The 13,695-nt window shown below is 44.8% G+C and overlaps 1 protein-coding gene across 1 annotated transcript; it reads right to left on the bottom strand.

The window, feature by feature from the left end:
* Positions 1-9,791: 9,791 nt before the first annotated feature.
* barhl2 (BarH-like homeobox 2) lies at positions 9,792-13,428 on the bottom strand. Its single transcript, XM_040185140.2, has 3 exons — positions 12,406-13,428; positions 11,459-11,684; positions 9,792-10,461 (listed from the first exon to the last, which is right to left on the bottom strand). The coding sequence occupies exons 1-3, from the start codon at positions 13,010-13,012 to the stop codon at positions 10,149-10,151; spliced, it is 1,146 nt and encodes a 381-aa protein (XP_040041074.2). The 5' UTR covers positions 13,013-13,428; the 3' UTR covers positions 9,792-10,148.
* Positions 13,429-13,695: the final 267 nt, after the last annotated feature.

Below are 13,695 nucleotides of genomic sequence, written 5' to 3'. Positions count from 1 at the left end.
ACTCGCTGAATCATATCTATCAAAAGCAATAGGTAATTGGATTGCATTTATCAAATAAATAAGAAAATATATTCTGCAGTCAAAAGGAGCAGATGAAACATAATTTTAAAAAAAACAATATTCTGAGAAATTGTGTTTGTGTTTGAGAAAAAGAAATGTGCCTTAAAAGAAGCCTGAATGTGATCAAGATCTGACAGCACTTCGGTTTCATTTATCACTGCTCCACAGTAATTTATTCAAATAATTACGATGCCAGATGCCATCCCCTCTTTAACCATCAAAACAAACTACACGCTTTTGTCCCTCCTGTGCAGCTGAGGAGGTGTCAAGCGAGGCGAGCTTTCCTTTTCATTACAGATGCAATTTGAGGAACACGCCAGATTCCACTTTGGGAAAGAAGTCAAGACAGAAACTGACAGTACTGTTCTAGTATCACCGTAGGAGGAAAAAAAAAAAAAGAACAACAACGGGAAAAACAAACAAAAGCTTTGGCACTAAGGAGCTGTTCCGGGGATGATAACAATAAAAAAGGCGGGGTGATCAATGCTGTTCTGGATTCTGATAACACATTGCTCATGCCCGAGACAAATGATGGAAATTCTTAAGGAGAGAGGGGCCTGCAATATGCCAAACGTGCTCCAAATTAGCCTTCAAGAGCAGCTCTCGGAGTGTGTATGTGGCGGCTGCGAGAGTAAATAAAGGGCCAGCATAAATTACCTTTGGATGTCAATCGTGATAGCGCACCCTGTTTTCTTTTTGTTAGCGTGTCGCCTATTCGTCTCGCTGGCGGATGACACGAAATGAAAGCGCCCTCTCTCTCTCTCTCTCTCTCCAGCACCACCAACAGTACTCAGAGCGCTTTCTGACACTTGAAAAACGCTACGGGTCGGCGCAACCACAGCTGGGCCCCCGTGCTGATTGGCTCGCGCGCGGGCTGCCACTAAACTTTCGCTGCTTGAGGAGTTGTCTGCGCCGGGACAGGTGGTGTTTATGCAGATGAATGAACGCATTACTGTGTGCTCTTCCTTTTGGTTTAAACATTAGCGCTTCAAATGTGACAAATCAGATGCTCGTCTCCGGCTGTGTGCAGCCCGCCGCGTGAGCCGCAGAGGGACCTCGGCACATGACTTCCTGTGGGTGGTGGCACGCGTGTCCGTGAAGTGGGGACGACGCACCGCGTGCTACCGGGATGTGCTTTTGAAGACGTGTGTTTGGCTGCGCTGGAAGGACTTTATGGTTTATATTTTCTATGTACCTGATATTGTAGTTGTTGCAGTAACTAGCTAGCTAACTGCTGGCGTCGCAGTGTTTGCACAGTGTTTAAACAAACGCAATTATCTCCCTATTATCACATATACGTTCTGTTATAATTGCCCCCCCCCCCCCAGCGGTGTATGTCAGTGAAAGTGAATGATATTATATTGCTTACATGTGCTGGATAAATCTAAAGGCCGTTCCTGCTGGTTAGATTTAGAAACTCATGATTGCTATGCTTTGATTAATACGCAGCTTCCTATTCATATTTTGGTCTTTCACATGAAAACACAAAGATGTAAAAAATATTTACCTTCAACAAGCTCCACCCAAGTCAGATCTGTTTTGCTTAAAAACATACTTACCCATGACTAACTGTTACTGGCCTTAATTATTGCCTAATAGTTACAGATTGCTTAATCGGTGGTTTCGGTTTCCGGTCTTAATATCATAACAGATTGTTGTGGCTTTACTTCACTGGGAGTCGATGATGGGGCCTTTTTACTGGGTCCTTTATCACCGTTTCATTGTTGTACTTCAAGCCTCTTAATGGCAAAGCGTGCGACACCCTAAGATCGGATTCTTATGTACAGTGTAAGCCTATACTAATGTATAAGTTCTGTCGTCATGTGCATTAAAAGCATAAAAGCATGCTCCTGACCAAGCGACGTAAAGCGGTGCAAAATTTTCCAATCCTTTTTTTTCCTTTAAAAAAAAAAAAGAAAAGAACTAGTCAGAAAATGGATGAACAAGGATTAGATTCGATGGGACATTTATAGACTGAGGCCACGACTTCATGAAATGTTTGCTCCACTTGCAGAGCGCTGCTTTGTTTCCGCGACACTCTGGGCTGTGGGTGAGACACTAAAGTCCCTATTGTGTGAGTCAACTTGACCTGACCTAGCTGGTTAAGCTGAGGCATTGTGCACAGCAAATCGCTTCAGCCAGGGGGGTGGCTGCTTTGTGTGGCTACGGGGAAAATAACCTTATAAAAAGCCTATACCCAGTAGTTAATGCAGAGTTTTGTCCCGAAAAAGAAAAGCTCTGTTTATTTCCCGCCGCCAGTGAAAAAACCCAACTATTGTTTCAATGTACCATTCTGACTCCCTCTGTGAGCTGATCCTCCCTCATCCATTTAGCAACACTTTCAGCGATTCGCTTTGTTTATGCACACACACATATGTCCTTGTTTCTCACCGCTCTCTGCCTACGAGACACACAGACATATGTCTGCATTGCGCACGTGTCGTCCCTATTCTAGCGGGAGACGGTGGTTGTGAATTATGTGGGAACGCCGTGCCAATCAACAACTCGCGTGGGCCGAAGCCCGCGGCAGTAAAGTGGCGAGAGGGCCAGACAGTGTTTAGCGCGAGCTCCTAATCACATTTCACCACTCGGCAGGCCCGTGCTTGCACGCCGCAGGTACCCGTGAACTCCTATGAGTCCCTTCTCTTCGCGCCCGGCGTTGCTCCCCACCAGGTTGATCTGTAGACGCGCTTAGTTTAGCAAAAAAAAAAAAAATTTAAGATGAAATGGTAATTAACCTCCATCGAGCGCTTGCTGCTTATTCTCGGGATCCCAAACAAACAAAGCAGTGGAAATGTGGTTGATGAGGTTACTTTTCTCTCAGATCCGGTCCTGTTTGGACGTGTTATTGATCATTAGAACGCGACGTTCCGTACAACTAGGCGGCGCCTCAATCAAGACTCCAGTGAAATGGGTTTTGGTTTTTTCCTGAGATTAGAGTCTCGTTTAGAAAGAGAATAGAGCATTAGAAACTCAAGGTAAAAAAAAACACTGCAACACTACTCTGTTATCTTTGGTCAAGAAAATAGAAAATCATGGTTTGGGTTAAAACATTGAAACAAAATACAACAACCCTACTTGACTACGTTGGTTAAGAAAACTACTATCTATAAATATTATGGTTTGACTTTAAATGACAATGGATTTGAAACAGAATGAAATGAACTAATTATTTGTTAAGGCGACAACACATCTTACATACATATAATTTGTATGGCTGGATGACATAAATAGCTCTGTTGGACTTCAATAGATGTGTTGTCTCATAAAAACAAATGACTATTCTTTTATTAAAATAATGAAAAAGCTTTCACGGCTGTATGTCGTTACACACACAATCACACACAGACACACACACACACACACACACACACACGTGACACATCAAGTGTGAAAACCAACAAAAGCGGAATTACTGGTTGTTTAGTGCAGACCAGTCCAAACTTGTACGATTGTCTGGACTGGGCACAGCTCTTGTTTGTGGTCTCTCACTAACTATGGAATGGGCGCAGAAAGCGGGGGGGGGGGGGCATCCTTTTCCCTCCCCATAGGCCCACTGCCACCGCTTCATTTCCTGCTGGACCTCAGCAGCAGACACCTCCCGGGCTCTAATTACCACGCCGATAGCTGCAGCACAACCGTATCCCTACAACCGACCCCAACACTAATTGTTGCGTTACATCAACAATATGTCTTAAGAAGGAACAAAGGATGAACAAAAAAAGGAAAAGGAAAAAGAACAACACAGAGGTGGGGGACTAACTTGCCATGCTAATTTTCATTAACCCCGATCTCCCCGTTCTTTCATCATGCGCCCCCCCCTTGCCGTCTCGTTCGTACGGGGTGGCGAAGCACTCAAATTATCCACAAGCAATCCAGCTATCGCTAATTATCCAAAGAGTTCCTCATTAGGCTATTTCAGATCCAACCTTAGATCAACACTTACTCAGACCTCGGGGATTCTGGATTCCCAGCAGCGGTTAAACAAACAATCAGTTCAAAGGATCAGGTATTCTGCTTTACGAGGAAGGGGGGGGGGGGGGGGGGGAGACAAGGGTAAACAACTGCTCATTTGGAAGAAATGACTCCAGTGGCTCCGTGCCATGGATGCACCAAACTATCATTCATTTCGCTCAAATGCTCTTGATGTAGCTTATAACTTAGGTTATCAAGAGAGCAGATCTCTACAGCTGCAGCTCCTCTTGCAATGTCTTAAAGCAGCAAGAGTCAATGTTTTAAAAAGAATAACACGTATCAGGATAGCGTAAGCTAAGATAAACCTGATTAAAGTGACATGTATGTGTGTTTACAGTGTATATGTATATGCATATATGTGGTTACTGTATGTGCATATAGGTGCAGATTATTGTTCTTCCTTTTGGTGGATTTTATTATGTCAAAACCTAAAGTAGCTTGACTTGTACCTGCTGTGATTTCTGCTTTTCTGTTTCAATATATTGATTCATTCATTCAATAGGCCTTTTTAGATGTCTGTCAATGCAGCAATGATCATTGGAAGATAACAGGTGAAATTACCCCTGTTCCCGTACGTGCTCATCGTTCTGAATGTCGACCGTGCTGCGTGGGCGACGCGCTCAGCACAAACCAGAGACCAGACGAAGTATTCAGGCCGCAGGTGAACACAGTGCAGCGTCTAAACAGGCAGATGTCTTTCTCAGGGGTTGGTGGGGATCAAAACGGAGTTCAAATGAGTTTTGGATCTAGATTTGCTTGCTGGACAGATGAGCACAACTTCTGCTTTATTTTAATCTTGCACCACCTTTCCCTAAACTCAGGATCAGAAACCCTCCAGTCGCCAGATGAATTCATGAACTCATGTCTTTGTTTCTTTCTTGTAACTTGTCAGGCCTTAATACAATAAAAGAGAATCACTTACTGATAAAAACCATAGCACCTTTGTCGAGGGTACCTAAGGAGATATTGTTTCAGAGGTCACAAGCAAAAAGGACATGCACCAAAAGGGTGATGAGCAGTTTAAAAAGGAGTAAAAATTCTGAAAACAAGAAGAGTTTTCCATTAGTTACACACAGTGGGTCAGTCCCTGAAACTGTGTATAGGACAATGACTCTGACGTCAACCGTTGGTTTGTGGACCAGGGTTTTGCATCCTCAAATTTGGCATTTTGGATGTAACCATCTGGATTTAGGAAATGGACATCACGGTGTTTTGGGAAAAACATGACACGAGAGACAATTCTGATACTTTCAGATTCCTTTTTACATCCAGAGGAGTGAAAGAATAAAGGTTCCACATTGGCTTCTCTTTTCATGCTCGGGGGTTGCCCCTGGTCAGTACTCGACAGTCACGACGATTCCAGAATGCAGTACTTTAAAGGCCGTTTGTGCATGTTACATTGTCTTTTGTGTGCCCCCCCCCCCCCTTTACAGAGGTAGACCCAATTACTCAGTGCATGTTCCTGCGACTCCAACCAATCATAATCCTAATGTGCAGTAATATCAATTGCTTCTCCGCCCATCCTCCCCGAGCACACTCTCTTAATGTCAGCTGCTCTGTGAAACACCATCAGGATTTGAGTCTGTCACTTAAAATATAATGCCGTCAGATCTGTTACTTTAACCTTGAAGCAATTAGCTGTTGCTGAGCCGTAATGAATCTTGACATCGCTCCGCTGTGATGAAACCCCTAATTGCTCTGTAAAAACTGAAGCTTTTGACATCACTGCTGACAGAGTTTTTTTTCTTCTCCTCGGTTGTGCGGTCGCATGGTGACGGCGCCTGGTTGAAACTTGAAAGGTAGCGGAGCTTCTCTGCCATCAGCTGTCCTGTCACATGACAAAAAAAGAAAGAGCGAGAGAGAGAGAGAGAGAGAGAGAGAGAGAGAGAGAGAGAGAGAGAGAGAGAGAGAGAGAGAGAGAGAGAGGGGAAACTGGCCGGATTTGCTGAAATGATGAGGCCATTTAAACTCTGATGTGTCGCAGCGACTCGGCATCATTCAGCGGGGCCACTGCAGATGTCCGCGCCTGTCGGGGGCCCAGGCGTGAGGTGGGTGTTCATGGGATGACGAGTGGATGGCGTGCAGCCTCCGCGTCAACAAGCATGTGCCCCGGTTACTCGCCCATCCTTACCAACCGAACCGTCGGAGCAGTTTTAGTCAGGATTAAAATCATAAATACATCCTGTCGCTAATTTGTAACAGACGGACTGGAGATGTCATGCTGCCGGGTGAGAGTCGAACGGCAACTCCGGACACACAACGGAAACCAAAGCGTCTCTGATGGTCTCGGTGCACTTTCAGTATCATAGACACGGAACTAGCGTGTCAACAAGACCCAGCAGTCCATCCTACGGGATTTTCCAGTTGCACAATCATAATTAAAGTTAATTAGGAATGTATCTACAGTTCATTTGATACGGGCCAATAAGTCAAGAGGTGTCAAAAGACAAATCCATTTTGTTACGAAAGATCCCAGAAAATCTGAGTAATCATAAAATAAGATATAGAAAATCTTAACAAAAAGTAAAAGTGCATAATGCTTGAGCCTAAAAATATGTTTTGACCTACAGTATAATGCCTTAATACATATACACGTGTTTTAGCGTCAAAGGTCAACTGAAAGCATATTGATGTCCTTCTGTATCATTTTTGTTTTGAATCTTTTATTTAAATTATTTGACGATCTGGCAGACCTCCATGCTATTTGGAAGACTTAGTGAAAATATTTGAATCACTATTACCAATATGTAGCGCACCCCTTAGCATCACACCACGGCTATAGAGGCTTGCATGTTCAAGGAAGTTTGTAGCATCCTCAGATTTCCTGCTTTTTTTCTTTCACCGAGTGCTGATGATTGGGGAAAGTAGGAAGCGGAGAAAATTTTAAGGTTGACCCTCATTGCGTGCATGCACACCAGTGCACACAATGCTACACAACGTATAGGGAATCTGAAGCTTTCCCCCCAAAACTCAGAGCCACCAGTTAAGAATGTAACCTGCCTTGATTTAACTATCATTTGGCAGAGCTTGTAATTCTCCTGCAGGTGTCAAATGAAAAGGACTCGTGGACACACAGGCAAGGCAGAGGGGCAGTAGAGATGTTTGTGAGAAGTTGGCACCAGGGATTCTATTTTCTTTTCTTTTTTTTTGAGGGGAAAGGGGTGGGGTTAAATTTGTGTTTAGTGAGTGATGTAGGAGATGTGATAATGAGAGGCCAAGGAGAGCAAGTGTTACCTCATTATTGTAATGAAAAAGATATCCCACCATTACATCAGTTGGGGAAAGAAGAAGGAAAAAAAGTGGCAATTAAAGTGCCCAACAAGGTTCCTTGAGGCAAGTAGAAGAAAACGACTCTCTAAAGCCCATCTGTTCTGGATAATATGCACCATGTAAAAGAAAGGCCTAATCCTCTTTATTCAGTCCGCTGCCCTTTTTTTTTTCTTCAACCAGTGATTGTGTTTTCTCAAGTATTGCTCATCTTCCCCCAATAAACTGCCATTTGGCCTCAGCAGAGCATTCACAGGGAGTTGTTGTCAAAATAATATCATCAGGAAATCTTGATAGAACGTGTCGTATTTAGATTTTAGCAATCAGATGACATAGACTTTTGTACTTAAACCTCATCAAGCTGTAAAAATAATTTAAAAAATGAATCTTTGTTCGTACTGCCAGAGACAAAGGCAGAAAAGTAAGCTGCCAGTTGTGGCCAAGCTGACTGAACGCTGCTTCATTCTGAGCAATGATACAAATGAATACATCACATTTAAATAAATAAAATTGATGGCAACGCCCTGAATTAGCAGGTAGTTGGAGGTGGTAGCAGCCTGTTAATTCAGTGCTGCTGCTGCACGACTGAGGCTATTATTAATAAATTGGAGCAGCACCTCAGAAACCCCAACACCCCCCCTCCCACCCGCAGAGTGCGATAAATAAATAATGCTGCAGAAGTCATGCATATGAACAACATGCGTCGGCACTATACTGCAGTAATGGGCAGACGCTGGAGGGTCAGTATGGGACGCTAATATTTCTCCTACACCGCAGATATGCGCCAGCGCAGTTTTCTTTTTAATGCAATCGCATGCTTTACAAGGCCGAGAAGAGCGCGACGTCTCCCGCTCCGACGGCCTGCTCTCCCTCCGCTTCCGCCTCCTCGCTCCGTGATCCGCACGCCGTGGTATCCGACGACACACTGCGCACAGCGCGAGCACACTGAACGCTGCGCAGCGCACGAGAAAGGCGCCGTCATAATTGTATTTATTGCAATTGCCATGGAATGAATGCAGCGTGTCCGTGCATGCTGCAAGAAGTGAAAGACCCCCCCCCCCCCCACTTCCCTGCACACACTCAATGACAGGCCGAAGAGCCCATGCAGTGACTGACAAGCGGTCGGCTTAAACAGTCGACATCTATATGTGTTCCAAGTATTAAGAAACGTAAGCCGGTGTTTACTGGCTGCAACGTGTGTTCGGCTCTGGTCGCAACATTGAAAAATGTGAAATATTTCCAATGAAATAAACAAGCAATCATACACTATATTCAGAATGTCTGGAGAGGGGAAAACAAGTCAAATAAAAGTGCGAGTTTACACGCATTACCCGTTTGATTGTTTTTTTTTCTTTCTTATGAGGCAGCAAAGGTCAATTTGTCTCACTGCAATAAGCGATGGTTCAGGGGAGAGAAAAATAGAAAAGAAACCCAAACAAGCGGGCCCCGAGGCGCTAATTCAGACGAAGCGCCTCCCCGCCATGGGCCTATTCTCCCGGGTGCGTGCTTACAGGAGGCTAAATAAAAATAACAAAGGATTCCGATAACACTTAATTCCAGACCCGCGCTCGGTTTGTTTGTTTTAGTTTGCTCCCGGAGACGCGTCGTGCCGCAGTGCGGACGCGCGCAAGGACCGTAGTAGGCACGTTTTAAACAGAAGCGCCACGCCAAACGTAGTTATTTTACAAATAGGAATTAAAGCATGCTGATGCAAAAATTGCTAATGACGTATGGGAGAAACTATTAGGAAATGATTTAATGCGCAGTGATATTATTCGCTTTTTAAAATCGAAAATAGCTCCTTGGCCGTAAATGGTTATAGAAGGCGCAGATTATCAGCAAGTTTCTTTTTCTTCTTCTTCTTCTTTCTTGCAGGGTTCTTCTCCCTGATCACTCATGCTGAGAAATTCAGGCGTATTGTCTGCTGTGCTCCCAGGGAACAGCTGCTAAGCCAAGGCCACATTCCCAGTAAACCCGACTCATCGCGGCCATTCATCCCACCACCAATCAGCTGCTGCGCATCCATATGTATGTGTGCCGGTAAACAAGAGGCATGTATTAAAAGGCGTGGAAAATGACCGGTTTGAGACCAAATGCAACGTCTTGCAATTTAAACACCATATGCTCTCACAACTAATTATTTACGTTGATCCATTTATGTCATAAAAAATTACGTCAGCCTTAAAAAAGGGGTGAAGTGACATTATGAGGGTAAAACACCCCGCTGGCCTGATTATTAGAATTAAAATGTAAATAAATATATGCAATTATTGTATAGCTGTATGAATAAAATTAGCACCATATGGTAGCTGTAAATTATTTTTTTAATAATGTAAAAAGTATATTGAACTGCCATGACACCATTGATAACATCAACCTCCGTGTATAATCAACAACGTGTAATTGCGAAAAAATCCTTCTCTTGTATGAAAGTTTGCGTAAAAAAGGAAATTTGGACTCAAGTTCGAATAGAAGCGTCTGCAAATCAATTAGTATCATTACTTCTTTATTCATTCCGTTCTTCTCCATCTAATAAACTTTATAAGTTTATTTGCTAATGTAAGTGTATTTGTACAAAAGACAAACAAACGAACAATCAGACATGAACCGTCCTCGTGGTCTGTCTTGGCCCGGACAGAGAGAGTCTTTAGGACTGGCCTCAGGCTATTTGGGCCCATATTAAATACCTCCTTTACTTCTGTAAAATGTCTTTAAACGGGTCTCTTTTTTTTGGAGAGAGAGAGAGAGCGAACAAGTCCTGCAATGCGGTTCCGATGCAGTTACTCACATCTCACGTTCAACCAGGTTTCTGGTCTCACCGTCTTTGTATCGTCTTCTATCGAGTTCTACCGCTGGTGCGGCGTGCCGGACATGGAGTTAGACAGGGGGTTTAGCGCCGGTTGCCCCCCCGGCCCGAGGCCGTGAATGAGCACCCGCGGGACCAGAGGTCTCTGGAGGCCGGGATGCGGCGCGGTAGGAGTCCGGTACATGCTGCTGTACATGGCCGCGGCCGCGGCGGCCGCCGTCGTGCTGTCCACGGTGCCCAGCAGGCTCGGGTGGTAGAAATAGGGCGACGGGAACATTCTCTGTAAGGCCGAGTAGTTCCCTGCTTCGGCCAGCAGCTCTAATCCCACCGCCGTCTGCCTCTTCCACTTCGTCCTGGAGAATCGGATCAAAATACAGGAGATGAATTATTGAATCAGCTCATGCGCTCTCGTTAATTCCCCAAACGGCCCTTTTAATTGGTATGCAGGGGCCTAATTATTGCAGGCACCGCGTTCTGGTTAAGGTTTAATTAGGCAAAGGAGGACATATCAAGACGGCACAGTGCTGATCTGCTTTGGTCCAAACTTATCAAAGCGCACTTGTCTCACAGCTGCACAAAGTATCTGAATGAAGTATTTTTAAGTAAACGAGTCTTTATTTTGAAGAGTTGCAGATACAATAAAAGTTACGGAATTTTAAAAGACGGTTTGGGGGTGAAGAAATATATATATTTAACTACTACATTTTCAATTACCGAGGAGGCAACATGTGCATCACAAACAGATTTGACCAGAACGATAAGAGTTTCGTTACATACTGAAATGGAATTAATTGATTAACTATAATATGAGCAAAAGGTCCGGTTACGATACAAACATAAGTGCAAGCCAAATAAATAATGCTAATGTAAAATGTTCTGAAAAGTAAGTAGTGCAAAAACCTCATAAAACCAAGCGGGACTTTTAGTTTTGAAATTGAAATGACGCAGGCCTCTACAATGTATTAAGTGAATTGAATAAAATCTATTTTGCCCTCTCAAAATTCCGAATGCTAAAAATGTGATGCGTTTAGAATACAAGATGAACAAGCCTGCTGAACACATGCATCAGATATGGCAGTGTGAAATTAAAGGACTGTCTTACATGCAAAATTGATCATGACAGGCTGAAATAAAAAATAAAAAATAAATATTCAGCAATTCTAAACAAAACGAAATACAAAGTAAAAATGAAATCCATCCCAAATATTTTTGGGATGGATAAACTACATTTTTTAATAGAAACATATCTTTGAAACTGGAAAGAAAATCTCTCTTTCCATGGATCACTTGTTATTACTTTTGTTGTTGGGATGTCGGTGTCTGCAGCCATGTGCCGGCGCGGTGACCTACCGTCTGTTCTGGTACCACGTCTTGACTTGCGTGTCGGTCAGGTTGAGAGCCGCGGCCAGGTCCATGCGGTCCTGCACGCTGAGGTATTTCTGTCGCTCGAAGCTCCTCTCCAGCTGGTTGAGCTGGTGGTCGGTAAAGGCTGTCCGTGCTTTGCGAGGCTTTTTTGTGCGCATCGGAGGACTGTCTCTGCTACTGGAGATCTCCCGGTCGCCTTCTTCTTTAGCTCCTAAAAGGCCGCGGGATTACAAGCACAACAGTCAGGCCTGCACTTCCTCACTCGCTGCCGCAGCAAGAAAACGGCTTTTATTTGATTCATTCTACTTTTTTTTTTGATGCTGAGCCCATTAAAATAAACCAAAAATAACCACGAGCAGGTGCAACGCTCAGCCTCCATGCCTCCAGTCAAACTTTATAAATACTTGCTCAGAGTTGCTCACACGTGTGGCACGAAACCGAAGCGAGAGCAACAAAAAAAAAAAAAGCAAATACAAAAACGAGAAAAACGTTTGTGTGTATTTGTCACCTGAAGTTTTATTTATTTATTTTGCCTCTATGAGAAAACGAGAAATCGATATGTCAATCCATCTCTATTTGTAGCTGGGTTCTAGTGCACCATGATCCCCCCTCTAGGAAGAACAATAATCTCTCTAATTGACCCACTAGGGAGGCCTCGCACACGGGGAAAATCACCAGGCTTACATCTGTTTTCACATCTATTACACTAATAAAGGACGCTGCGACTCAGACAAAGAATCAGACAGTGACGCATTACTATTATTAGCATTATTCGTGATTTTTCAATATATACATTTTTAGCTGTGTCCCTAGTCTATATGTATTTATATGGGCTACACTTTTTTTTTTATTGTAGCCCATAACATTCCACCTCAAATACGCGTACAGCAAACGCCAAAACAACAGCGCAAAACACCAAAACGCGCTCTTACCGTTGCATTTCAGTTCACTCTGAATGTCGTCTCTTCGGTCCAACTTCCCCCGGTTCTCGTCTTGTTCCAACTTGGGCCGAAAGCCGTCCGGAGCCGTGGCACTTTCTGGTTTTGGCGTGTGGTGGGGCGAGGACACGCTGGTGCTGTAAGGTGCGCAGGCGGCCAGCGGTTTACTGTCGCCCAAAATGTCTTTGATTAGGAACGAGGAGGTGGCGCTCCTCGGGGCGCAGCCGGCCCCGGCGAGCGCCTGCTGCTGCTGCTGCTGCTGCTGCTGCTGAGGCGACAGCGGCAAACTTTGCGGCTGGTTGTGGTTATTGTTGTGGTGGTGGTGGTGGAGGTGGTGATGCTGCTGCTGCTGCTGCTGAAGGCTGTCCTGCACCAGATGCGCATCGGCGGCGTGCTCCATGGTGACCGAGATGGGGGACGAGGGGGCCGTTCCCACGGTGTCTATCTCCGAGCATGGCGACGGGGTGGCCAGGCTCCTGAAATCCGCGCTCCTGCTGTCGCCGAGGCGAAAATCTCCGTTCATCAGCACGGGGTTGCCAGAGTTCGACGCGCTGGATAAAATAGTGTCTATCCCAAAACTCGACCCGCTGGATCCTTCCATATTAAGAAAGGAGTGATGGAGTCGTCATAACACCAGCGAGACGCCTCTCCGTATCCGATGCCAGCGCGGGAGAAAAGTCAGAAAAAACGAAATCGAGTTGCAGGAGGAAAAAATTTGAGAAAAAAATTTAAAAAGGATAGTTGAGCAATAAAAACCCAAGAGAGAAAATCCACGAATACAAGCGGCTCAGGATGGTCCAGGGATGTTACATTCAGTGAACATGCGGGGAAGCAAAGTGCGGGGTTCTGCGTAGTCCACGTCGCTTTTTGTGTTTGGATATTGAACTTTGTGTTAAAAGTTGCGGCGTATAGAGAGATAGACATAGGGCTGACTCCTCGACATCAGGCTCCCCCTTTTTGCTGCTAATCGCTCCAGTGTTGCTCTACAATGACTTCCTATACTGACGTCACGGCCCACGGCGAGGGGGGGGGGGGGGGGGGGGGGGGGGGGGGAATTAATATTTTCTCCTTTATAATAAACACTCGACGCCTTTTCTGCCGTAACCCGCCGCCCCACCCCCCTGCGCCGCCATTGGCTCGCAGCATGACCGGCTGCGGCGCCTCGCCAATCAGGGAGTTGTTTCTTTATCGAGATAGTTCAAGCCAACCGTTGAGTTGAGTTTTATTCTAGAATAGCTCGTTTGACCAAAAGAAAAAAAAAGAAAAAGAATGCAGGAAAAAAGC

The sequence above is a fragment of the Gasterosteus aculeatus genome, chromosome 8 (genome assembly GCF_964276395.1).
Source record: "Gasterosteus aculeatus chromosome 8, fGasAcu3.hap1.1, whole genome shotgun sequence".
NCBI lineage: Eukaryota > Metazoa > Chordata > Actinopteri > Perciformes > Gasterosteidae > Gasterosteus > Gasterosteus aculeatus.
Note: the sequence above shows the minus strand (reverse complement) of the source record. Positions and strands in the feature narration are given on the sequence as shown.

What these genes read in the sequence shown, in the direction of transcription:
- barhl2 (XM_040185140.2), bottom strand. Translation starts at nt 13,012, where the DNA reads ATGGAAGGATCCAGCGGGTCGAGTTTTGGGATAGACACTATTTTATCC. An exon ending in GAGTGAACTGAAATGCAACG is followed by an intron (nt 11,685 to 12,405) that starts GTAAGAGCGCGT and finishes GCGGCCTTTTAG; the next exon opens with GAGCTAAAGAAGAAGGCGAC. An exon ending in ACGTGGTACCAGAACAGACG is followed by an intron (nt 10,462 to 11,458) that starts GTAGGTCACCGC and finishes CCGATTCTCCAG; the next exon opens with GACGAAGTGGAAGAGGCAGA.